The sequence below is a fragment of the Piliocolobus tephrosceles genome, chromosome 13 (genome assembly GCF_002776525.5).
Source record: "Piliocolobus tephrosceles isolate RC106 chromosome 13, ASM277652v3, whole genome shotgun sequence".
NCBI classification, from domain to species: domain Eukaryota; kingdom Metazoa; phylum Chordata; class Mammalia; order Primates; family Cercopithecidae; genus Piliocolobus; species Piliocolobus tephrosceles.
In genome coordinates this window covers 7,439,016-7,461,720 of record NC_045446.1, presented here as the reverse complement: position 1 = coordinate 7,461,720, position 22,705 = coordinate 7,439,016, and the positions used below count along the sequence as shown (strand labels likewise).

General features: G+C 46.2%; 4 protein-coding genes across 8 annotated transcripts in view; 1 reads left to right on the top strand and 3 right to left on the bottom strand.

The window, feature by feature from the left end:
• The window catches only part of LOC111522220 (RNA-binding protein 4), a 36,447-nt gene extending 32,058 nt beyond the window's left edge, over positions 1-4,389 (top strand). Inside the window, exon 4 of the transcript XR_002725197.3 lies at positions 1,870-4,389. The gene's annotated coding sequence lies outside the window, so the exon portion shown is untranslated. The remainder of the gene's footprint in view (positions 1-1,869) is intronic.
• The window catches only part of LOC111533669 (pyruvate carboxylase, mitochondrial-like), a 1,148,173-nt gene that overhangs the window by 862,434 nt on the left and 263,034 nt on the right, over positions 1-22,705 (bottom strand). The gene's annotated exons all lie outside the window — the stretch shown is intronic.
• RBM4B (RNA binding motif protein 4B) lies at positions 1,008-14,971 on the bottom strand. Of its 5 annotated transcripts, none has more exons than XR_002725200.3 (5): positions 14,361-14,971; positions 13,285-13,708; positions 4,632-5,308; positions 2,282-2,503; positions 1,008-1,677 (listed from the first exon to the last, which is right to left on the bottom strand). XR_002725200.3 is itself a non-coding variant. In XM_023186071.3 (4 exons), the coding sequence occupies exons 2-3, from the start codon at positions 13,694-13,696 to the stop codon at positions 4,641-4,643; spliced, it is 1,080 nt and encodes a 359-aa protein (XP_023041839.1). In that variant the 5' UTR covers positions 13,697-13,708; positions 14,361-14,971; the 3' UTR covers positions 1,008-2,503; positions 4,632-4,640. The 5 variants fall into 5 exon arrangements, 3 of the variants coding, with proteins under 3 accessions (XP_023041839.1, XP_023041840.1, XP_023041842.1); XR_002725201.3 differs by having other exon boundaries at positions 1,008-1,595; XM_023186071.3 differs by having other exon boundaries at positions 1,008-2,503.
• Positions 21,602-22,705, bottom strand: part of SPTBN2 (spectrin beta, non-erythrocytic 2) — a 36,638-nt gene continuing 35,534 nt past the window's right edge. Inside the window, exon 37 of the mRNA XM_023186075.3 lies at positions 21,602-22,431. Within this exon, the coding sequence (XP_023041843.2) occupies positions 22,198-22,431 (234 nt within the window). The 3' untranslated portion in view covers positions 21,602-22,197. The remainder of the gene's footprint in view (positions 22,432-22,705) is intronic.

Genomic DNA, 22,705 nt, shown 5'->3' with positions numbered 1-22,705 from the left:
ACTCACCTCACTAAATCCTTTTTTTTTTTATCGTTTTGGAGACAGGGTCTCCCATTGCCCAGAATGGAGTGCAGTGGCACGATCACCGCTCACTGCAGCCTCAACCTCCTGGGCTCAAGAGAATCTCCCACCTCAGCCTCTTGAGTAGCTGCTATTACAGGCGTGCACCACCATGCCCAGCTAATTTTTTTTTTTTTTTTTGAGATGGAGTACAGTGGTGCAATCTTGGCTCCCCGTGACCTCTGCCTCCTGGGTTCAAGAGTTTCTCCTGCCTCAGCCTCCCAGGTAGCTGGGACTACAGGCACTCGCCACCATGCCTGGCTAATTTTTGTATTTTTAGTAGGGATGGGGTTTCGTCATGTTGGCTAGGCTGGTCTCAAACTCAAGTGATCTGCCTGCCTCGGTCTCCCAAAATGCTGAGATTACAGGTGCGAGCCATTGCACCTGGCCAACTAATTATGTGTTTTTGTTTCTTTTGAGATGGAGTTTCGCTCTCGTTGCCCAGGCTGGAGTGCAATGGCGCAATCTTTGCTCACTGCAACCTCTGCCTCCTGGGTTCAAGTGATTCTCCTGCCTCAGCCTCCGGAGTAGCTGGGATTACAGGCGCCTGCCACCATGCCCAGCTAATTTTTGTATTTTAGTAGAGATGGGGTTTTACCATGTTGGTCTCCCTGACCTCAGGTGATCCACCCACCTCGGCCTCCCAAAGTGCTAGGATTACAGCGTGAGCCACCATGCCCAGCCGGCCAACTAATTTTTATTTTTGGTAGAGACAGGGTTTCGACATGTTGCTTAGGCTGGTCTTGAACTTCAGTGGGCTTAAGTGATCCGCCCACCTCAGCCTCCCAAGTGCTAAGATTACAGGTGTGAGCCACCACGCATGGGCTTAAATCCTTCCTTCTATATGTAAATTTCTGACATCTATTAGTTTGAACTTTGTAGCTTAAGAACTAGGAGAGAATAAAAAGACTGTGGTGGTAAGTAACAATCACAAACATAAAAAGATATTTAAGTGTTAGGAACGTTTATTTGTCAAAAAATTTAAAAAAAAAAAGGGAGGTGTGGAATAAAACAAGGGTAAATTTCAGCTAATGCTGTACCACGATCACAGGTCAGACATAAAAAAACAAAACAAAACAACAAAACCCCCAATGGTTCTAGCAATTTCAGAAGAGTAACTTCAATGTTAGAGTCCAGAGCTAACAGAAGAGTAAAAGGCTGCTTGCCACTACATGGTCATTTTAAAGGGAAAGGAGATGCTGCAGGTAGGCAGGGAGAAGGATTCAACTCCTAGGGAAAGCAAGATAAGAGGGGCTCCACTGCACAGGAAAAAGGGGATGCCAGCATAATCCTCACCCAGGGCTGCTCAGAGGCTGAGAATGTAAGGAACAGAGTGAAAGGCTACAGAGACTAGTTTCAGGAGGAAAGAAAAGTCAACTTAGAAGAATTAAATTAAGAAAGAAAACATAGTTGGTCACAAACTCCTTTTGTTTACTGAAACATGAAGCAATGGAAACATCCCGGCAAAGGGGACCGCGCGGAGCAAGTTCTCATATATGACCGCAGCCCGAGGGTTCAGTCCGCAATTATCCTACCTGAAAGAGAGCACAACACAAGAGGCTTACACAATGCCTGGAGAGCAGCCTGGCTCCGAGTACAAGCGCCCTGGGTCCCATCCTGTATTCCATGGGGGAAAAAAAAGAACAAAACAAAACCAAGTCAGACTGGATCTAACTCATATCCTATGTAATTACCTAGGAGTCTATCAATAGCTATATATAGGAATCTACTTATGGCTATATAGGAAAAGATGCAATCTAGCTGAAGAATGTGTTGGTGATAAATACATCTTTCTTACCCATCTTTTAGGCAAGATAACCCCTGTGACAGAAGGCTACTGTTGCTGCAACAAAGGGCATACATACATTTTCAAGAACTGCAATTTAATTTTGGGGTCCAGGAAAAGCAGAAGATGCTGAGATGTCATATATGGCGAACTACACTATTCTAAATGTGTTTTGTTTTAATCTTTCACAGTAAACAAGCTTTCAGAAATGGTCACAAGGGGTAGGATATCAAGGAGCAGCCATTCACCCAATTCCAACACACCTACATGTCACACTGTCACAGAGTTAGAGCCACAGTTCCAGTAGTTCCCCTAATTGACCAAATCTCCCTTGCCAAATCAAAAGAAGAAATCACTCCTAAAATTCTCTAATCCTTCTATTGATGATGGGAACTCCAGACACCAATGGCTGGGGGAAAAAAAAAGTTAACTCACACCAAGTTCCTCTACTTATTACAGACAAAGGGCCAAATCTTGGTCTTGATCTGTGCCAATCGACTTCAAAAGTTGTGACGTTCTTGGATCAGTTCTGCTAGGGTGAGACCCGAATTTGGATCCCCAACAGTTCTGGAGTATTTCATCCTGGCAGCCTCATTAACATCAGGCTCCTGGGACTGCAACCAACTCAGGGTTATTCAGTCCATTTGAGGTTCACACCTGGAAGGTAAGTTTCTTTAAAAGTCATCACTAAAAAGAGGTTAGTTGAACAACCACTGCTTGCAGTCAAAATTCATTTTAAAATGTCCTAGCAATACCTTTTGAAGACTACAATATATGAATTTAATATTTAACTTTGAAACATAAGAGAAACAGGTTATCTGATAGATTTATACCAGCTTACTTCAGAAGCATATCCCATCTCATGCTAGATCCAGCTGCATTAAAAGTAAAAATTAATGGCAAACTACAAATTTTTAGATCATTTGCTTCACACATAAACATAGACTGGCTGCACGGTGGTCTCAAGAGATCTCAAGACTTGTTTACATGCATATACGGGTACAAATTATTACAGGTTCGTAACATTTCTTCTCAATTCACATAAAAAAGCAAATTCCTATGGCTTTGCTTTTTAATTTTTTTTTTTTTTTTAAGAGAGAGAGGAGCCACTCTGTTGCCCAGGCTGGAATGCAGTGGCTAACTGCAGTCCCTCACTCCTGGGCTCAAGGGATCCTCCAGCCTCAGCCTCCTGAATAGTTGGGACTACAGGTGGGAGCCACTGTACAGAGCTGCTTTGTTATCTTCTACATAAATACCAAAGGGACAAGTTAGGAACACCAGAAACTCAGTAGTAACTCACTTTAACCTTGCTTCTGGGGCTCCAATTCAAGTGATGCTCATTTTCAAGGTACAAGAAAAACCATGAGAATGTAAAGTTGTCATAATGCCATTTCCACTCAGATAAAAGGATTTATCTATCTTTAGATACTCAAAATTATTCCTGGTTTTAGTACTTTTGGTGCACATTTCCTGATGTAGGAAATAGTAAAATTTCAGAGCCCATGGCATTGGCTTTCACTACCTATGCAATTTTCTACACATCTGAAAATTACCAGTTTATCTAACTTATCTAACTCCTGAAATGTTCCTCTCTTCAACAACAAAAAACATAAAAATTGCTGGAAGAAATGGGCAGCATCCAGCTCTAAATGAGAGCATAACAGGCTATGAAGAAATAGGGCTTGAGTGCCCATAGAGAACAAGATGCTAGTCTAGATTACTAATAAGGACTCCATGGGGCAGAAGATCAAAACATTCAACTTTCAAGTAAATGTCTTAGAAGCAAACATTTGAAATTTATAGGACTTCCTCTGGCATGTAGGTATGATATTCGAAGAGTTTCCTTTGACAAAGGGTAATGACCCAAGAAGTAGTTTGTTTTTTTTGCTTTTTTTAAAAAGGAGAGAAGGGTCTCACTCTGTTGCCCAGGCTGGAATACAGTGGTGTGATCATAGCTCACTGTGCCCTCTTTTAACTCCTGGGCTCAAGTGATCCTTCCAACCTCAGCATTCTGAGTAGCTGGGATCACAGGTGTTCCCCATTACACCCTGCTAATTTAATTTTCTTTGTAGAGACAGGGTCTTGCTATGTTGCCTAGGCTGGTCTTGAACTTCTGGGCTCAAGTGATCCTCCCGCCTCAGCCTCCCAGTGTTAGGATTACAGGCGTGAGCCACTGCCTCTGCCCTCAAGTAGCAATTTTATTAGCCAACTGTAAGCCTAAAGTAATAGTTAAAATTCTCACTGTGATATTAATTACTAAGCCCTGAACCTATGCCCTTCAGCTTTACCATGGCAGTACTTCTGTAGTAGAGTGAGCACGGGTTTCGGAATCAGGCCCGTGTTTGAATTCTGACTCTACCTTCCATTTACCAAATGACTTTGGGCAAAGTACTTAACCTCTCTGAGGTTCCCTTCTCTGTAAAAGAATAAAATATTTCAGTCTTATCGTATAGATGATATATAGAGAGCACGTAACAAATGTTAGATCTCTCAGATGTTTTTCTGTAACCCAAATATACTTACAACTGATTAAAGAATGTTCTATCAAATTGAATTCGTTGTTCTCTCAGAAGGAACAAGTTGGTTGGAGTCATACACTAACACCTTGACAGGCCAAATGGAACTTGTGGCCTCAGCTAGAGAAATATTGAAGACTAACATGTAATTTGTACCTTTTGGATACTGTCCGGAGAGCAAACAGGTGGCTCTAGCCTCCTTTATGAAGCATGGGTGTCTTTCAAGGGAACTAAATGGAATCTTTTAACCATTCCCACCCATCTCTCACCTCCAGTTTTTAAAAGGCTGAGTACCGGGCTCGGTCCACATACTGCTCCCGTTCATACCGGGCCATGTCATACAGAGAATTCCGTGTAGCTGCTGAAGCCTGAGATAACTCACTCTCTGGCCCATAACCGTAGCCCTCTCCAACCGTGGGGAGCATGGCTGCAGCACGACGCAGTGGGCTCCTGTCCCTTCCATAGTAGGAGGAAGTGGTGGCCGCAGCAGCAGCCATAGCAGCTGAAGTGGCAGCAGCGCCAGAGTTTGGCAATAGGTGTCTGTCATAGAGATCAACAGAAGTAGAGTTGAGGTGGCTGGTCACAGTTGTGCTTTGGACTTGAGGCAGATGGGACATGGTCTGCTCTGCGTAGTTGTATGCAGAAGCCGCTGCCGCTGCTGCTACTGCCTCATAAGAGCGGACCCGGTATCGCTTATAGTAGTCGAGTGCTCCATATGCATCGTTGTAATACATGGATTCCCCATAGCCCATGGTGTAAGGTGTGCGAACTGCTCCATATTGTTCATTATACTGCTCAGTAAAGTCTGCCACACGACCCGTACGATCTACTGGGCACTCTTTGGACCAGTGCCCTTCTTTCCCACACCGATAGCAGCCGCTCTGGTCTCCCATCCCAGGGGCAGTCCGAAGCCGGCTTGTGGACAACTGCACATGCATTCTTTTGCCTTGAGGAAACAGATGTAAGATTTATTTTAACTCACTGACATTATTTTTCCTCCCCTAAATGAAAGTAAATTAGTTGTCATAAGACACACAGACACACACACCTGTGACCCTATTTCAGCAACCTCCCTTAATAAGTAGTTGAAATTTTTTTTTTTTTTTTTGAGACGGAGTTTCGCTTTTGTTGTCCAGGCTGGAGTGCAATGGTGCAACCTCCACCTCCCAGATTCAAGCAATTCTTCTGCCTCAGCCTCCCGAGTAGCTGGGATTAGAGACATGCACTGCCATGCCTGGCTAATTTTGTATTTTTAGTAGAGACAGGGTTTCTCCATGTTGTTCAGGCTGGTCTCAAACTCCCGACCTCAGGTGATCGCCCGCCTCGGCCTCCCAAAGTGTTGGGATTACAGGCATGAGCCACTGTGCCTGGCCAGCAGTTGAAGTTTTAATACAGATGAGAGCTAGAAAATTTGATTTTTCAGAGACTAGTCAATACTTTCTACTTAGGCCAGGAATAGACCAGACTCCCTCCTGCTTCTGTCTCCACAACTTTCCTTTTTCCCCTTAAACACAACAATTGGAAAAGTTTTAACTTCTCACTGCTAAGACTGTTATTACTTGTAATGATTCAAATTCTACTAATACTTTCAAAATCAACCAACAAAACCTCAGTTAAGTCAGATTTGGAAGGCATCTTGCCCATCTCTCACTGACTGAGGATCTCGTAAGGCCTGAGCATTTACTACTGCTTAAAAACCACATCAGTCATCTGTCCATCTTGTTTCCTCCAGCTATTTTTGCAGATGTCACCAGAAGGCTCCCAATCATGGGCACACGAACTATACCTGGCTTGTCATCTGCTTCATCTCTAGTATCTCTGGGAGTTATAAGACCTTCCAGATGTCAACTCAGCCCCACCCCAAGGTTACTGTGGAAAGCTACCTGAACAAGGTCTCTCAACAACAAGAATTAGATCTTAAAACAGTACTGGTTTCTTAGGGACAGTGTGTTGACATGTAATGAAATGACTGGCATGTCATCCTGCCATGTAACTTACAATTCTTTATAGGGATTAACTGCTAGTTAGAAAAATGCAGCATTTGCCTAGAGACCGTAAGAATACATACAAATGGGCCACATCCATTTCGGCTTCCAGGAAATGACCAGCAGTGAGGAACAGCTAAGAGAAGAAACAATCTTTGCTCAGGGATTGTGAACCACCAAACCCAGGGACCCTTACTGATGAAAGCATCTGAAGTCTTTAAAAGCAGTTAAAGAAAGAGTATTCCTGGCAGTATTTAGTCCCACGTTGCACAAGACTCTCCTGGAGATCAAGTCAGTGCTTTCCAAATTGTAGCCAAAAGAAAATGCAAGGGAGGCTGAGGCAGGAGAATCGCTTGAACTCGGGAGGTGGAAGTTGCAGTGAGCGGAGATCGTGCCACTGCATTCCAGCCTGGGCAACAGTGTGAGACTCCATCTCAAAAAAAAAAGAAAGAAAGAAAACGCAGTCAGCACAGATAGAGAGAACAGGGGCTTCTCATTACTCTTAAGGACTGCTCAGAACAAATTCCCCCTCTGCAATCAGCAAGTTGCTCTCTCTTTATCAGACCTTGTTCTGGATACAGCTATGTGAGAGGAAGCCTTGTGCTCCACCATCCTGTTGGAAATAGCCCGATTCAGGACGGCAGCCAGAACAGTGCCATGCACTGACCCTGAGAGGGGAGTGGGTTAGTGCAGTAATATAACTTTAGTCAAATTCATTGTGCCCAATGTCAAAGAGTCCTATCACTCCAGTTTCTAGCAGAAACAAAAGTGCTCAGGCTTTATACCTCCAACTGCTAGCAGACAGGCAGCATCCACTATCACCAATAGTCAGCAGACACCCAAAATGGCACTAAATATCTAAAAGCATGTTGCCATCCCATTGTTTTCAGAGATTTAAATACTCCTAATTGTTCAAAGTTAGGGGCCACAATGCTAACTATGATTTGAACAGAAACACAGATTTCTGCCACCATTTATATCTCAAATGCAGAGTTCCCTATAATTTAGACTAAAAGATTATAAATGACTTGGCTTTCAAATATACATGATGACATTAAGCTATGTGACAGACACAAACTATGCTCCAATTGTGAAGTCAGAGTGACCATGACAGTCTAAAAAGGAGCCTATCCAGAGACCTAAAAGTAACATTTTTAACAAAAAAATTCAATTAAATTTGCACTTTTATAGATTCTGGGTCCATTTTTTGGAGAAACAAAATCCAGCAATTTTACCTTGATGTTTTTTAACTAAATCCAATCTTCGTTCCTGCATTTATTTAGAGGGTGGGAACTCAAGTTTCTATCTGTGGCAAAATCTACTCTGTGTAGTTGTGAAAAGGATGCAGGTATCAATTTTTTGTTTGTTTTTTGAGACATAGTCTTGCTCTGTCGCCCAGGCTGGAGTGCAGTGGCGCTATCTCAGCTCACTGCAACCTCCACCTCCCAGGTTCAAGCAATTCCCTGCCTCAGCCTCCCGAGTAGCTGGGATCACAGGCTCCCATCACCACTGGTGTGGTTAAGCAATTTTTGTATTTTTAGCAGAGATGGGGTTTCACCATGTTGGCCAGGCTGGTCTTGAACTCGACTTCGTGATCCACTCGCCTCGGCCTCCCAAAGTGCTGGGATTACAGGCGTGAGCCACTGTGCCCGGCCCAATTTTTTAACCTGGAACTAAAAAAATCTGTAATGGGGTGAGAGGTTTAAAAACAAAATTTCAAACAGTTTCTCCAAGCTGGGTGCGGTAGTTCATACCTGTAATCCCAGCACTTTGGGAGGCTGAGGTGGGCCAATCACCTGAGGCCAGAAGTTCGAGACCAGCCTGGCCAACATGGTGAAATCCCATCTCTACTAAAAAAATATAAAACATTAGCTAAGGCCAGGCGCGGTGGCTCAAGCCTGTAATCCCAGCACTTTGGGAGGCCGAGACAGGCGGATCACGAGGTCAGGAGATCGAGACCATCCCGGCTAACACAGTGAAACCCCGTCTCTATTAAAAAGTACAAAAAACTAGCCGGGCGAGGTGGCGGGCGCCTGTAGTCCCAGCTACTTGGGAGGCTGAGGCAGGAGAATGGCGTAAACCCAGGAGGCGGAGCTTGCCGTGAGCTGAGATCCGGCCACTGCACTCCAGCCTGGGCGACAGAGCGAGACTCCGTCTCAAAAAAACATTAGCTGGGCGTGGTGGCACATGCCTGCAGTCCCAGCTACTTAGGAGGCTGAGGCACAAAAATCACTTGAACCTGGGAGGCGGAGGCTGCAGTGAGCTGAGATTGTGCCACTGCACTCCAGCCTAAGCAACAGAGCAAGACTGTCTCAAAAAAACAAAAAACAAAAAAACCCAAAACAACCACAGTCTTTCCAATGGTTATAATTAGCCTTTTATTTTTATTAATTATTATTATTATTATTATTTTGAGACAAGTATCTTGCTCTATTGCCCAGGCTAGAGTGCAGTGGCGCAATCTCGGCTCACTGCAACTTCTGCCTCCTGGGCTCAAGCAATTCTCCTGCATCAGTCTCCTGAGTAGCTGGGACTGCAGGTGCATGCTACCACACCTGGCTAGTTTTTTCTATTTTTAGTGGAGACAAGGTTTCACCACGTTGGCCAGGCTGGTCTCAAACTCCTGAGCTCAGGTGATCCGCCTGCCTCGGCCTCCCAAAGGGCTGGGATTACAGGCATAAGCCACTGCATCCAGCCTAGCCTTTTAATTTAAATACCCTAAAGTTTTTAAAATAATTGAAAAAGACTATGCTTCTCTATTATTGTACCTTAAGGAACCAGGGCAAAGAAAAATGAAAGATTAATTCTTCTACTCTACTACACTTGGACAGGCCAAAAGCTTAAAGATTTCCTGAGACTTCCAAAAGTTACTGAAGTTTGTTGCCAACATTTTCCAGAAAACCAGCCCAATAATAGTGTTTTATTTTGAAAGCTGTAACAGAAAAGAGCATTAAAATGCTGAGAAGTGGGAAACCTGGGGTCTTAATTTCTGAGCGCCTATCAAGTGCCATGATCCAGAAAATATTGTGGATGTAGCTAATACAGAGTAGCATTCTGACTTAATATTTGTTTACATATAGGGGAAAAAAAACAAGACACCTGAACTCTCACATATTCTTCTCAATTAAGCTGACTGATTGTTATTTGGGAATAGCTTCTTTAGGTCTTCCAATACCAACCATGTGTGCTAAGGAAGTAAGTTGAGTTCACTGCTGGCTGTAGAAAGGAAACAGATCTTGAAAGAGTAAAGTAAACTCAGATTCCGCTACTTCCTTTTAGAAGTCATACAATGCAAAAAGCCTCAATGGCAGCCATTAACATTTAGAAATAAAGGTTCAAAAGAACTTTTTTGTTGGTTCGTTTGTTTTTGAGACTGAGTCTCGCTCTGCTGCCCAGGCTACAGTGCGGTGGCGCGGTCTCGGCTCACTGCAACCTCCGCCTCTAGGTTCAAGTGAGTCTCCTGCCTCAGCCTCCTGAGTAGCTGGGATTACAGGCATGTTTGTATTTTTAGTAGAGACAGGGTTTCACCATGTTGACCATGCTAGTCCCCAACTCCTGACCTCAGGTGATTCCCCCTGCCTCGGCCACCCAGAGTGCTGAGATTACAGGTGTGAGCCACCTCACCCGGGCTCAAGTGGCCCTTTTAAGAGACCACGTTCATTGGTAGACAACTGAAAAGAACTTAAATTAAAACGTGTCAAACTGGTATCCAGATTGCATTTTCTGTAAAACTACAACTTACTATCCAATGCTAAGGTTGCTCTTGTCATCTGGGAGAAAAAAAACCAGAGCTGGTTATAAAAATGTCTCTATCTATAACTAGGAGGAGAGTGCTCTCTCCAGAGGAGCCAAGTTAAGAACATGAAAACCAAATACAGGATTTTTCTTTTCCTATTCATTTTAGTGTCTGCACTTTCTAAGGAAGTGATGTTTTAAAAAATCTTATAGATCCACCGCATTATTCAGATACTCACTTCCTAAAGTAATTATACCTGCCTTATTAAAATACATATTCATCCTAAGCCAACTCCCCCAAGTTAACTGATTTTTTTCTTTCTTTTTTTTTTTTTAAATTAACTTCAGGTAGCTTTTCTTTTCTTTTTTTTTTTTGAGACGGTGTCTTGCTCTGTCGCCCAGGCTGGAGTGCAGTGGCGCGATCTCGGTTCACTGCAAGCTCTGCCTCCCGGGTTCACGCCATTCTCCTGCCTCAGCCTCCCAAGTAGCTGGGACTACAGGCACCCGCCACCATGCCCAGCTAACTTTTTTTTTTTGTATTTTTAGTAGAGATGGGGTTTTACTGTGTTAGTCAGGATGGTCTCGATCTCCTGACCTCGTGATCCGCCCACCTCGGCCTCCCAAAGTGCTGGCATTACAGGCGTGAGTCACTGCATCCGGCCCTAACTTCAGGTAGCTTTTCTTTCATTAAGATAGTTTAGCCTGTAATCTTAGCACTTTGGGAGGCCAAGTAACTGATTTTTCTTACACATATTTTTGTCCTTTTTTTTTTTTTTTGTTCTGTTTTGTTTTGTTTTTTGAGATAGAGTCTTGCTCTGTCGCCAGGCTGGAGTGTAGTGGCACAATCTCAGCTCACTGCAACCTCTGCCTCCCAGGTTCAAGCGATTCTGCTGGCTCAGCCTCCCAAGTAGCTGGGACTACAGGCGTGTACCACCACGCCCAGCTGATTTTTGTATTTTAGTAGAGATGGGGTTTCACTACGCTGGCCAGGATGGTCTCAATCTCTTGACCTCGTGATCCCCCTGCCTTGGCCTCCCAAAGTGCTGGGATTACAGGCGTGAGCCACGGCGCCCGGCCTGTCCTTTTCCTTTTATTCAGTTGTATTAAATATATATATGTATATATATGTTTTTTTTTTCTTTTTTGAGAAGGAGTCTCTCTGTTGCCCAGACTGGAGTACAGTGGCACGATCTTGGTTCACTGCAACCTCTACCTCCCAGGTTCAAGCGATTCTCCTGTCTCAGCCTCCCGAGTAGCTGGGATTACAGGCACACACTACCACGCCTGGATAGTTTTTCTGTATTTTTAGTAAGTGATGGGATTTCACCATGTTGGCCAGGCTGGTCTCGAACTCCTGACCTCAGGTGATCCACCCGCCTTGACCTCCCAAAGTGGTGGGATTACAGGTGTAAGCCACTGAGCCCTGCCTGTATTAAATATATTTAAAAGGCAAGGGCATTCTGTATTACATTACTAGAATACCTCTGCAGTTTGTACCCAACTTTACATTCTTTTACATTTTGCTCATTACCTGTCAGGAGAAAACCCTCCTTCCCCAGTCTCCACTGTCCATCATGATGATCTCCCCCATCAAATGAAAATAATTAAGAATACTTTTAAAAGCTGAAAATGCAACAACATTCCAAAATAAGAAAACCAAATGTAAGAAAAGCAAATAAGGAAAGCTTCACTATCACACTTTCAATAATTTTCTAACCAGAAAAGAAACACTCATGGTTGCAAACAGCAATCACCTGTCATCATATAGCACTTTTACTGTCAAAACACTTTCACATCTATTCATTCTAGCTCCACTACAATCCTGTGAGGGAGGTACAGTAGGAATCATTAACTCTATAAGTGGGGACAATACTAGTGAGGAAAATGAAGCAGAGAGATGTTAAAACACTTGTCCAAGGTCACACACTAGTTAATGGTAGCAAGTATCTGCAACCTTTGCCCTATGCTTTAAAGAGCAGCTAAAGGCCAAGGCATCACTGGCTGAAGCCAGAGATACCTGATGGTGCTCTGATCTCCACTATGCAAACTTTCTTACCCTTCTCTGGTCAACTTTTCCTCTTCTCCCATTATTTATTTTCTCATTCTGTTTTTCAGGTTTCACAGAGGAGCCAAAAGTACTTCTTAACAACCCCTTTAATGACACTCAGGGCAAAAAAGGTGTTGACTTAGGAACCACAAAAGTGGCTATGAACATGAGGTCCAAGACGATACTATTACCAAAACACTTGTATAACAGTGCTATCCAAAAGAACGTTCTATGATGATGGAAATGTTCTGTGTCTCTATTAATACGGTAGCCACAAGCATCATGACTACTGAGTGCGTGAAACGTGTCTGGTATACACCTGAAAAATTGAATTTTAAATTTTATCTAATCTCAGTTAATTTCAATTTACTAAACCACATGTAGTTACCATATTAGCACAGTTCTAGAGTCTTCTAACAACCTCTTGTGGTATTAGTGACAACATATGTACCTTTATTATCAGTATAAATAGTATGATGCTTTTACTGGAATTTCTTCAGAAGCGGGACCATCATTCTCATTTAGTCTGATATATTTAGAAATTTCTTTTTCTTAGGATTAAATAATAGTAGGTGGAGCAGAACACTCCATGGCATGTTTTTTGACTCTGCTTGAATAGACTGCACAAATCTGAGCAACCAAAAGATACTCCCGCAGATCGACTTGCCACCCAGATTTATAATATAGGGCTTCCTCTAGATGTCTTTTTTCTTCTTTCCCACCAGTATCCATCACCCAAAGCAGTAAAGAATATAAATCTTAAGCACTTAAACCCTCAAATACAAGGCTTCCCGATCATAACTAAAGACACAGGTAAGCCACGGACCTTTATCCTCCCTTCTCTCATGAAGTACTCGTTTCCCCAAGCAGATTACATTTCCAACAGCACTCGAATGAATGCAAGAATCTCGCAGGATAAAGTAACCCACAGTTTGCGATTCTATGCAGTCGGTGAGCAACATCTTAGCAAACCTGAAAAGGGGAAGTGTTTGCTTCCCCAGAGGTAAACTATGCTTAAGAGCGGAAAACATAATCTATTATTTCCAGCTAAAACAGAATGGAAGAGACCACCCTGCCAGTTCTATAGTCTTGTGTTCTTGCCTGTCTTGAGCTAGACCCCACTCGACTCTACTACCCAGGCCCAGAGCAGTTCACCTTGAAACTCTGTGTTGTCAAGGCCCCTGATGGCCTCCACTGCATCCTCTGCCCGCTCCATGTGTACGAAGGCATAATCTTTTACGATGTCACATTCGATGACCGGACCATACTCCTCAAACTTGGCTCGAAGCTCTTGGTTGGTACAAGTGGGGCTGATGTTACCCACGTGTAACTTGGTTGAAGCTTTGCTCTTATTCTTGCTGGCTTCCACGTTGATGTTCACCCCATGAAGCTTGTAATGGTGCAGGTTGCGTATGGCATCCTCAGCTGCCGTCTTGTCTTCTATGTGCACAAAGCCATAGTTCTTAATGATGTCACATTCCAGCACCTTCCCATACTGTTCGAAAAGAGAGCGAATCTCCTGCTCTGTGGCCTCCCGGGGCAGGTTTCCGATGAACAGCTTCACCATCCTGACAAGAGCCTGGGAGAGAAAAACAAGATTTCAAAAGTCAGGGGTGTGGTGGGAAATTTCGGTGCACTGCAGCATTTTCGTCTAATCCTCCAAAGTTCTTGCACCTTCATAGACCCTCGCATAGACATTCATTATTCTTCCTCAGTAGAAGGGCGGTTTGTTCTTGAGATGTGCGAGCTATGCGTGACAGGAAACAGGAGGTCGAGGGTCAGCATGCATAGCACAGTCTATCTCCGTGAAATGGAGCGCAATGAAATACCAGAATTAGCTGTTTAATGTCTTAAAATGAGGAAAAAGAAAAGCCCAAGCATCTATCGCAGTGTGCCCGGTAACAAGGTTTTGGAGGGAAATCTGTGTACCTCTCCTCCACGCACTAGCACCTTTCAAGATACACTAAAAGGAAAAAAGTCCCCTTTCCCTCTAACCGGGACCAACCACCCGCCCCCCAGCGGCCCACCCTCCAGCTTCTTCGCTCCAACAAAGACTCGACCCGACCCCTGCCCCGCCTCCTTCCGGAGACCCGGTCCCGCCTCCTCCCGTTGTCTTCCCGGACCTCCCGCAGCAAAATGAGAAACCCAAATCCCCGCCATGCCTTCTGCAGGAGGCCCGGCCCGCCCGGCCCCCGAGCTCCCCACATCACACACACAAGACCCCCTCGCACCTCCGGGTGGCGGCGGCGGCTCCCGCGTCAGAGAAAACCCTACAAAATGGCGACGGCCGCTCGAGCCTCGACGCCACCGGGCCCTTTCTCGCGCGCCAGCTCACGCACCACCTCACGCACGCGCGAGTACGCGCTGCTTCTCTCCCCTTCCCCTCGCGGGAGCCGAGTGACCAATCGCGAGGCTGCATACAAATGACCGCGCAGCACGGGGGCGGGGCCTGTTGGTGGCGGCACAGCGCCGCGGAGGTCAGCCCACCCCCAGCCCCAGCCAGCCAGTCATCACCCTGGAAAGGGTCGCCACTTCTGCGTCAGAGGGGCTCTGGACGCAACCACTGCCTAGAAAAGCGGAGCCCCCGGGGAGGTACTCACCATCACAATGGGTCCTGCTCTTGGGCCCTCTGAGGAGGCCGGAGAGCTAATGACAAAGGGGAGTCTCCCCGAGGGCTCTAAAAAGGGGCTTTCGTAGCGGGCTGGCCGGCCTCTGTGGCAGCTTGGGGCAACATTTCAGAAATACAGGCGCGCCACATTTTAAGCAAAACTAGTCATTGTTTTGTAGCGCTTTGAACATTATCTTAGTGTTTCATTACAGACGTGTTATTTATTGGTACGGAAACTGAAAACGAAGCGGCAGAACCTGGCAAAACTAGGACAGGCCTAAGAGGCATTGCTCCCCAGGCTACGCTTAGTCATGTTTTGTTTGCTCGTGAGTATCCGTGGTCTGGTTCTCTCTCATTGTGTGTCCATCACAGTCCTGGTCTGTGGTGAGCACACGAGAGGAATACTTGGTGGAGAGGCCCAGCGAGGTCCCTAGTTTAGGGGTGGGACAGGGTCTCCTCGTCCACACCAAGCTGGAAGTCTAGGCAACTGTGAGTTTCCCAACTGTCTAGCATTCAGAATTCAGCTGTGGTCCAAGGGCACCTCCTGGCGGTAAAAACAAGCTTAGGCGGGCCGGGCACGGCGGCTCACGCCTATAATCCCAGCACTTTGGGAGGCTGAGGCGGGCGGATCACGAGTTCAGTAGTTCGACACCAGCTTGGCCAACATGGTGAAATCCCGTCTCTACTAAAAATACAAAAAATAGCCGGGCGTGGCGGCGGGCGCCTGTAGTCCCAACTACTCGGGAGCCTGAGGCAGGAGAATCGTTGGAACCCGGGAGGCGGAGGTTGCAGTGAGCCGAGATGGTGTTACTGCACTCCAGCCTGGGTGACAGAGCAAGACTCGGTCTGGAAAAAAGAAAAGTTTAGGCGGATTCCCCAACTGTCACCTTCCAACAAAGAGTAGCCTTTTATGGAGATTGATGGATTGGGTTTATCTCCTAGTAGAGCCTGCCAGGGAGGTTGTCAGCCACCATTCCTCATTGTAGTGGCTCCACAATGGCTTCTCTGATACCATCAGGCACACATTCCCCAGGCTGCCCTCTTCCACCCCAGCTACTTGGATATATTCTTCCCCTGAATTCTTTTTGTTTCTCAGCCATTTCAGAAGAGGCACTGTCCTTCCCATTTTATTTTATTTATTTTTATTTATTAATTTTTTAAAGACAGAGTATCGCTGTGTCACCCAGGCTGGAGTGCAGTGGTGCGATCTCGGCTCACTGCAACCTCCACCTCCCGCGTTCAAGCCATTTTCCTGCTTCAGCCTCCCGAGTAGCTGGGACTACAGGTGTGTGCTACCACACCCAGCTAATTTTTGTATTTTTAGTAGAGATGGGGTTTCACCATGTTGGCCAGGCTGGTGTCAAATTCCTGACCTCAAGCGATCCACTGGCCTTGGCATCCCAAAGTGCTGGGATTACAGGCATGAGCCACCACGCCCGGCCCTTAACTGTTACTACTAGTATTTTTGAGTCAGGGTGTCACTTTGTTTTCCAGGCTAGAGTGCAGTGGCACCATTATGGCTCACTGTAGCCTCAACCTCCCAGGTGCAAGTGATCCTCCTATCTTAGCCTCTGGAGCAGCTGGGACCACAGGTGTGGGCCACCCCATCCAGCCGATTTTAAAATGTTTTTGTAGTGATGGGGGTCTCACTGTGTTGCCCAGGCTGGTCTCAAACTTCTGGGCTCAATATGTTTCCACTGCAGTCTCACAAAATGCTGATTACAGGTGTGAGCCACTGCACCCGGCTTACTATGTGCTTCTAATTTAAAATAGCACTATCCTATGTTAATATCATCTACTGTTTATGCCCAAATTTCTCCTGGATTGTTACAAATGTCTTTTGACAGTTGATTTCTTCTAATCTGGACTTCAACATTGTACATTTGTATAAATTATGTAAATGGTGTGTTTTGAGTTGTATAGCTCACTGTGCCTTACTATTTTTCCACTAAGGGCTGTGTCGCCGCATGATACCTCACTAGTGAGTAATGCAGTCCTCCGTGGTGTACAGTCACATATTGTACCTGTTCATCTCTGGGCATAGGACACTCAGCTTGCTTTCAGCTCTTTGTCATTATAAACAGGGCTGCAGTGAACATGCTTAAGTATGTGCCCTAATTCTATGTGAGAATTTGGGGGGATATAAACCCAGAGGTGGAATTGCTGGGTCATAGAGTATACGTAGAACTCACCTGTCTAAGTAGCGCCGAACTTATCTCTGGAAAAGCTGCACCAGCAAACTCTTCCACCTGCAGCATATGAAGGGCCTTGTATCTCTGCATCCCTCCTGTGATTGACATTATCTACTTTTCTAATTTCTGTCAGTCTGATAGATATAAAGTGATATTCCATTGTTGCTTTAATTTGTATTTCTCTGGTTACTAATGATTTTAAGCATCACTTCTTGTTGTCTGTTTTTTTTGAGATGGAGTCACACTCTGTCCCTCAAGCCGGAGTACAGTGGTACTATCTCGGCTCACTGCAACCTCTGCCTGCAGGGTTCAAGCGATTCTCCTGCCTCAGCCTCCTGAGTAGCTGGGATTACAGGCACCCACCACCACACCCAGCTAATTTTTGTATTTTTAGTAGAGAGTAGGTTTCACCATATTGGTCAGGTTGGTCTTGAACTCCTGACCTTGTGATTCGCCCACCTTGGCCTCCCAACGTGCTGGGATTACAGGCATGAGCCATCATGCACAGCCTTTTCTTTCTTTTTTTTTTTTTTGAGACGGAATCTTGCTCTGTCGCCCAGGCTGGAGTGCAGTGGCACGATCTTGGCTCACTGCAACCTCCGCCTCCTGGAGTTCAAGCAGTTCTCCTGTCTCAGCCTCCTGCGTAGCTGGGACTACAGGCACGCACCACCATGCTTGGCTAATTTTTGTATTTTTAGTAGAGACGGGGTTTCACCACATTGGTCAGGCTGGTCTCAAACTCCTGACCTTAGGTAATCCACCCACCTTGGCCTCCCAAATCGCTGGGGTTAAAGGCATGAACCACTGCGCCCAGACTTGTTTTCTGTGAAAGGGTCTTGCTTTATCATGCAGGCTGAAGTGCAGTGGCACAATCATAGCTTACTGTAGCCTTGAGCTCCTGGGCTCAAATAATCCTCCTGCTTCAGGAGGGTGAAGCCCTCAGCCCTCAGCCTCCCAAGTAGCTAGGACTATATGCCCCGCTAATTTTTTTGTTTTTGATAGAAACGAGGTCTCACTATGTTGCCTGGGCTATTCGAACTCCTAGCCTCAAGTGATCCTCCCACTTCAGCCTCCCAAATCACTAGGGTTACAGGTGTGAGGCACTACACCTGGCCTCTTGAATTTTCGAGTTTATGCTTCTGTAAATTTCCTGTTCATATCTTTTGCCCATCTTTCTTTTCAGGTTGCAGGCTCCTTTTTTGTTGTTGATTTGTAGGCTTTTTCGTATATTCTAATCTCTTATTGGTCTCAAATACCATCTCTCATTCCACTAATTATTAACTCTGTCCATGGTGTCCTTCACTGAACAGAAATTTCTTGTGCAATGAAATTAATTTCTATCTTAAAGCTGTGCTTTTGAACTTTTTTTTTTTTTTTTTTTTGAGACAGCCTGTTGCCCAGGCTAGAGTGCAGTGGTGTGATCATGGCTCACTGCAGCCTCAACCTCCCGGGCTCAAGCAATCCTTCCACCTCAACCTCCCAAGTAGCTGGGACTACAGTTGGGTGCTACCATGCCTGGCTAATTAAAAAATTTTTTTGTAGAGATGAGGTTTTGCTGTGTTGCCCAGGCTAGTCTTGAACTTCTGAGCTCCAGTGATCCTCCCATCTCGCCTCCCAAAGTGCTGAGATTACAGGTGTGATCCACTGCACCTGGCCTGCTTTTGAACTTTTGTATAAGATGTTCTTCTGTAGCCTCCTTAGTCACAAGATATTCTCCTACATTTTAGTCTATTAACGTTATGTTTTTGTTTTTGGGGGGATGGAGTTTTGCTCTTGTTGCCCAAGCTGGAGTGCAGTGGTGTGATCCGGGCTCACTGCAACCTCTGCCTCCAGGGTTCAAGCCACTCTCCTGCCTCAGCCTCCCGAGTAGCTGGGACTACAGGTGTGCGCCACCATGCCTGGCTAATTTTTGTATTTTTAGTAGAGACAGGGTTTCATCATATTGGCCAGGATGGTCTCGAACTCCTGACCTCATGTGATCCACCCTCCTTGGCCTCCCAAAGTGCTGGGATCACAGGCGTGAGCCACTGTACCTGGCCTATTAACATTATATTTTTTACCTTTTGCATTTAGATCTGGAGCCCATTTACAGCAGTGCTATCCAATAAAAATACAATGTTAGCTACGTATGTAATTTAAAAATTTCCAGCAAACACATTAAAAAAGTAACCAAAATAGTTGAAACTCACTTTAATGATCCTTTTGAAACCCAATATATCTAAAATATTATTAAAACACATAATCAATATAAAAATTAAGGTATTTAAAGTTGTTGTCCTTTTCCATGCTTGATGACTAGTGTTTCAGAGCCATGGCACACTTGGTTTGGCTACATCTCAGTAGCCACACACGGCTGGTGGCTGCTGCTGTGGACAGCATGGACCTAAAGTCCACTCTTGTAGGTGATGTTAAAAATGCAAATATATTTTTCACTACATAATTAATCCTTTTTTTTTTTTTTTGAGACAGGGTCTCACTTTATTGCCCAGACTGGAGTGCAGTGGCATGATCTCGGCTCACTGTAACCTCTACTTCCAAGGTTCAAGCAATGCTCCTGCCTCAGCCTCCCAAGTAGCTGGGACTACAGGTACGTGCCACTACACCTGGCTAATTTTTGTAGAGATGGGGTTTCACCATGTTGCCCAGGCTGGTCTTGAACTCCTGAGCTCAAGTGACCCACTCACCTCAGCTTCCCAAAGTGTTGGGATTATAAGCGTGAACCACCATGCCCGGCCAAGTAATCCATTTTTATCTGCCATCTCTCTCCATTGATTTGTGGTGCCTGCATTTATTGTATTTTTGTGTCTAACTTGTCTCATATCCCTCACTGCCTCATTCCATCCTGTTGCCTTTCCTGGAAGTTTTTCTTTCCTCCACTCACAGCTGAAGGTGTTTTCTGACTTAATTCCTGACACTATGCTTCCCCTCTTCTATGTCCTATTCTTAAGGAATCATGCCCTGAAGTGCTTCTGCTGCCACATTTGCAGATGCTGCTCGGAGCCTTTAGTCTCACCTCTCTGTTCACAATGCCTGCCCCTTCTGAGGGACTGCTTCAACTGGCTGCCCTATTTACACTTACATATCACATTAAAATAATCATTTCTCCATATACATTTCCTTCTAACATTTCCAAGTATTGTTTCCCTTCAACCCCCCCGCAGGCTTTCCACCTTGGAGTGCAAATACCTAGATTCCCCGAGCACCCCTAAGGTATGACTCTCTTCAAACCGTGGAGATTTTACAGTTGTATTTGAAGAAAAGATGCCTGTGTAATGCTGATGGATTCTTCCACTTAGGCCCATGACAGATTGTTCTAGTTACATGTATCTAGCTGTTGGCTGTGGAACAGTAAATCTGCCCATCTTAAGGGTGAAATTATCCTGCAGGCTCTCTGGCCTACCAGATCTCAGGTTTGGAGCCCACTCTGGGGCTGTGATGGGCTAGTTCTGGGCCTGCACACACCTGACTCGGTCTTCATCATGACTGACGATAGTCAGGCCCGCAGTCAATGACACTGAAGATGGGGCTGCCTTCCTGGAAAAACGGTTGTCTGTGTATATAGAAAACAATGAGAGAACACACTTTTCCTGTTGGAGGCCACCAAGGAGTGGCCACTTCCATCAACATCGGGAGACAAACACCCTGCCCTGAAAGCTCCGATTGTCAAGCCAGAGACAAAGGAGAAGCCACCAGCTCCTTTCCAATACTTCACCAGATCCAGAAGGTAGTCTCAGCTGGGCATGGTGGCTCATGCCTGTAATCCCAACAGTCTGAGAGGCCAAGGTGGGAGAATCACTTGGGCCCAGGAATTCGAGACTGACCTGGGCAACATAGTGAGACCCCGTCTCTACAAAAAATAAACAAACTTAGTTGGCTCTGATGGCATGTGCCTGTGGTTCAGGCTACTCGGGAGGCTGAGGTGGGAGGATTGCTTGAACCTGGGAGGTGGAGGTTGCAGTGAGCTGTGATTGCGCCACTGCAGTCCAGCTTGGCTGACAGAGTGAGACTCTGTCTCAAAAAAATATATATATATGTGTGTGTGTGTGTGTGTGTGTGTGTGTGTGTGTGTGTATAATCCTCTGTGTGTGTATTTACACACTTGGGCTGTCAAGTTACCTCATGGCTTCCCAGAGTGACTTCATTCTGTTGGTCAGTTTATTGGAACCTGCCACTTCTCTGATCCCTGTCTGAGCTCCCTTGATCTACTGGAGAGCAGACAGCAAGTGGGTGCAGTAAGCACCCGCTATGTGCTCAGCTTTCCACCACTGGGCTGAGCAGTGGCTGAGACTGGCTGGGGGCTGTAGCAATGCTTCCCGGTCTTCCAATTTGAACACAGTTTAGAAACTCACAAGTGAAGAAAATTGTGCACCAGGGAAGGAGCCCTCATTGCTTTTTAACATGAATACTGCTTGGTGACATCATCCCAACCCATGGGGAACTACTTTGGTCTAAAAAAGAGGCTTGGCATTGGTCAACCCAGCACACTGGAGGTCACTGTCACAGGGAAATGAGACTGGGTCAGGGAAGCTCTCAGGGTGACACAGCTCTTCAAGAGCTTGGAGGCTGGGGCAGAGTGGAAACGTGAGATGAAGGAGACCAGAACCAAAGGAGAGGACACGGGCTTGGGCAGAGAGGCTGTGGTCAGGAAAGCAAAGACACCCAGAGGCAGTGAGAGAAGCTGAGCTGTTTAATCACCTCCTTGGCCAGACTCAAGGCGGTGGCTGTCCCTGAACAACACACCTTGAAAGCCATTGAGAGCAGCTGGAGATGGAGTGGCAGCTGGAGTTAGAGGGTGGGGATGGGGAGGGAGGGCTCCTGCGCCTATCATCTGGCACTCCTGCCCCCAGGGCCTGCTTCAGCTCTGAGAGGTTCCTGGCTGGTCCGAGGGGTGAGGAACCAGAAGGCAGAAGGCGAGTGCCCTCGCTGTGGTGGGAGAATGACCCTGAGGCAGGGGCAGTCACTCCCCACATGGCCTATGTTGAGGGTGCGGCACTGTCCGCACCTTGGTGAGAGACAGAGGCACGAGGCTGGGGAAAGAGGGGAGAAGTCGGCGGGGGTGGGAGAGGGGGTTGCCTGGGTCCCACCACCAGTCTGGAATTAAACAGCAGAAGAGAAGGAACTGCCCAGTGACAGTTCCTGGTGATGGGTTGACCTTGGCAACAGACCCTAGCAGCAGGCAGTTGTCCTGACAAGAAGGTGGTCCCTGTCGACTGTCCCTGGCAGTTTGCTGAACGGAGGGAAGGAGCTGGCCTGGGACCTTGCCCCCAGCTACTTATTCTTCTTGAAGAAGCTGAAGCGTTTTTCTCGCTCTCGTTCTCTGCCGTCTTTGCTGCGGAGCACAACAGGCCCCTCAGCCCCGACAGGTGACACTGGGGGCATAGTCATGGCCCGGGTCATGCCCCGGGTGGTGCTGGGCACCACTGGCTCTTCGAGCTCTCCAGAGGCAGAAGACGCAGTGGCAATGGCTGCGTTCACCACCCGTAGCCACGAGCTCATCTCTGCCTGTGGATGGAAAGACCCTTGGTCAGCTGCAAGGACGCTCCGCTGGGATGGCCACGGTGGACAGCAGGGAAGTGTGAGAGGAGGAGGCAGAAAGTGAGCTGACTGTTTCATGCTCTTAGGAGAATGCGGCCGGCTTAGACAGGGAGTGTGGCCTGGTGCGGCCGTCACACATATCCAGTCTTACCACAAAGGACGAGACCAGGAAAAAGAGGGAGGACGGGGAAGGAAGGGGGGTCTGCAGCTGGAGGATTCTGGAATGGCACGGACAGAGAGG

Coding starts and splice junctions, on each gene's coding strand:
- RBM4B (XM_023186071.3), bottom strand. CDS start 13,696: ATGGTGAAGCTGTTCATCGGAAACCTGCCCCGGGAGGCCACAGAGCAG. Junction 5,309..13,284: donor TGACAACACAGAGTTTCAAG/GTGAACTGCTCT, acceptor TGTTTCCTCAAG/GCAAAAGAATGCATGTGCAG.